Genomic DNA, 2647 nt, shown 5'->3' on the forward strand with positions numbered 1-2647 from the left:
TGTTGGCTATGAGTCTTTTCAGCTTTTTTTGGTTTCCATTGTGGAAGCCAAAAGTTTTCAGCCCTATCCAAGAAGAAAGGGCCAGCGAGATGGCTCCATGGGTAAGGTGCTTGCTACTCAGCCTGTTGACCTGAGTTCAATTCCTGTGACCAACATGGTGGAAAGACAGAATTCCTGCTGTTTGTTCTCTGATCTACACACACACACACACACACACACACACGCTAAACAAGTTTAGTAAACAAATCAGTAAAATGACCATATTGACATTATTTAGTCTTTATTCTTGCTTTGAGATAGTTCTCTGTGTAGTTTTGGCTGGTCTGGAACTCAGAGGTCTGCTTGCCTGTTCCTTCTGAGTGCTGCTACTGAGGGCCTCAGGAAGCCCAGGCTGGACTGGAACCTACCGTGCAGTCAGGAGGATGACCTTGACCTTCTCGTGCTCCTGTTTCAGCCTCCTGGGTGCTGGGATTGAACGCATCACTGCGTCAGACTTTGTGTGGAGCTGACCTGACATCCAGGGCTTTGTGCGCACTAGGCGGGCATCTAACCAGCCAAGCCATGTTTGCAGCGTGCTTTGTTTTATTATTTGAGACAGGTCCCGGTCTGCAGACCACGGTGATCCTCCTGCCCCAGTCTCCTGAGCGCTAGGACTGAGTTCCCTCATCTCCCCACCCCCCAGTGGAGAAAACTCCAAGACCTCTGTTATCCCTTCCGCTCTCTGTGTGCTTTCTGGGTATAAAAGCCACCAGCCACCATTCTTGTTGTCTAGAGACCCCCAGAAACCCCGTCAGAAGAGGTAGAGTTCTCTTCAGATGGGGGAACCGAGGCCCTGGAAATTGCCCTTTCCCCTTCTGGGGCCAGAGACTTCCTCCGCTTTCCAAGCTGAAGTCTCTCCTCTGGTTAGTTGGTACTGGGTGGCAGTGAGGGTGGATGAGCACCGGCGGAGGGAGCTCCAGCTAGGATGGTCAGTGTGTGGCCAATGAGCGCCTCCGAGAGACAAGACAGTCATTTCCTCTCAGTTGCCTGCATCTCTTCTTGAGGCTTTAAAAGGCACAGCCTGGGTAGCAGGAAGGACCTTCAGGCATCTGTCATTGGTCACTACAGAACCCAGGAGGAGCCAGGACATGGTGAGTGGGGTCCTCTTGCTGCTGACTCTCCCTCTCAGACTTTCTTTGCCCCTTTCCTGCCTCAAGCGCCTTTCATCCACCTGCATCACACTCTGAGGATGGGATGTGGCAGGTGTGGTAACCACGGCAGCCTCACCAGGCTGTGGGCTCTAGAAGGTTCTTCAGGACAGGAAACCCTGGAGCTGGCTTTCCTAACCGAGGACTTCCAGAAGCCGGTGTGTTCATTTACACCTGTCATCTGAGCCCTCAAGAGGCCTGGGCAGGAGGGTACAGTTCAAGGCTAACATGAGTTATGCTGTAGGATACCATGTTGAGAGACAAATGGGCTGGAGGTAGAGATCAGGGGTGAGAGTGCTCTGAGGGAGTGCTGGGAGCCATGGGTCCAATGACCAGCACCCCATAAAGCCGGGTGGGGTACTGTGCGTAGTCCTTGTATTTAGGTGGGAGAAGAAGAGTTGGGAGTTCAATCTCACATAATAATTTTGAGGTTAACCTGGGCTACATGAGACCCTACCTCAGAAAAGCAAGAACAAAAATAATTTTACAAACTAGATAGGGTGATGGCTCAAACCTGCTACCCCAGCTCCCAACAGGAGGCTGGAGAATTTGTGGTAAGCACAGGCAACTTTGTCGAGACTTTGTCTCAAAAACAAAAACCAAAAAAACAAAAACCCAAACAGTAGGAATAAAGGAGGGAAGAAGGGATTGTGGCTCACTGCTTAGCCTGAGTGTGGACTCTACACTGATTCTAAAACTGCCAACTAGAGGCTGGGTGCTGGGTGTACGCCTTTCTCTGTGAGTTCCCGGGAAAGTGAGACCGTGCTTCCAGAAAAGAATAAAGAAAGAAGGGGGGGGGAGGGAGAGAAATAGAGAATAAGAAAGGAAGGAAGAAAGAAAGAAGGAGAAAAAATAAGCCAAGTAAAGAAATCTAAGGAAGGTCAGTGATGGAAGTCTTGACAGCCAGTTTGGAAGAACGGCCATTACGTCATTACCGGAAGCCCAGGCGGGAGCACTGATGGTCTGGATCCTTTTGTAGTTAATGGCAGAGTCAGAAAGCCCACTGTCCGCGTCCCTCCAGGCAGGTCCCCTTCTCATACCTGGGACCTGAGGCTGAGGCGTGGCCGAGGCCAGCTGATCAGCACAAGTGTAACAGAGGACAGTCTTGCTTCATCTGCACAAAAGAGGAAACAGAAAACTTGATGACCAGGGAGGGTCCAAGCTTTCTTCATCCTCCTTCCGTCCCATCCAATCCTCTGCGTCTGCCCCAAGCAACGGGGTTTCCAGAACAGGGTGGGATATATGATCTACTGCTCCTTTTCCTTTCTAAGCAATGTTCCCGAAGATGAAATCACTTTATTGGCCACCGAACTGCAGAGTCCCTAATGTGGGCTGGGGTGTGACTAGATTCTTAGGCCAGTGCTCTATTTCAAAGCTATGTCCCCAGCCCCTCACTGGAGGATTCTAGGCAGGGGCTCTACCACTGAGCCACGCCCCCAGCCCCTCACTGGGGATTCTAG

At 51.1% G+C, this 2647-nt stretch overlaps 1 protein-coding gene across 1 annotated transcript in view; it reads left to right on the plus strand.

Annotated features, from left to right (window-relative positions):
* Nucleotides 1-1090: 1090 nt before the first annotated feature.
* The window catches only part of C5AR1 (complement C5a receptor 1), an 11191-nt gene continuing 9634 nt past the window's right edge, over nucleotides 1091-2647 (plus strand). Inside the window, exon 1 of the mRNA XM_080909081.1 lies at nucleotides 1091-1130. Coding sequence (XP_080765207.1) covers nucleotides 1128-1130 — 3 coding nt within the window. The 5' untranslated portion in view covers nucleotides 1091-1127. The remainder of the gene's footprint in view (nucleotides 1131-2647) is intronic.

This window comes from Micromys minutus (assembly GCF_963924665.1).
Source record: "Micromys minutus genome assembly, chromosome: 32".
NCBI lineage: Eukaryota > Metazoa > Chordata > Mammalia > Rodentia > Muridae > Micromys > Micromys minutus.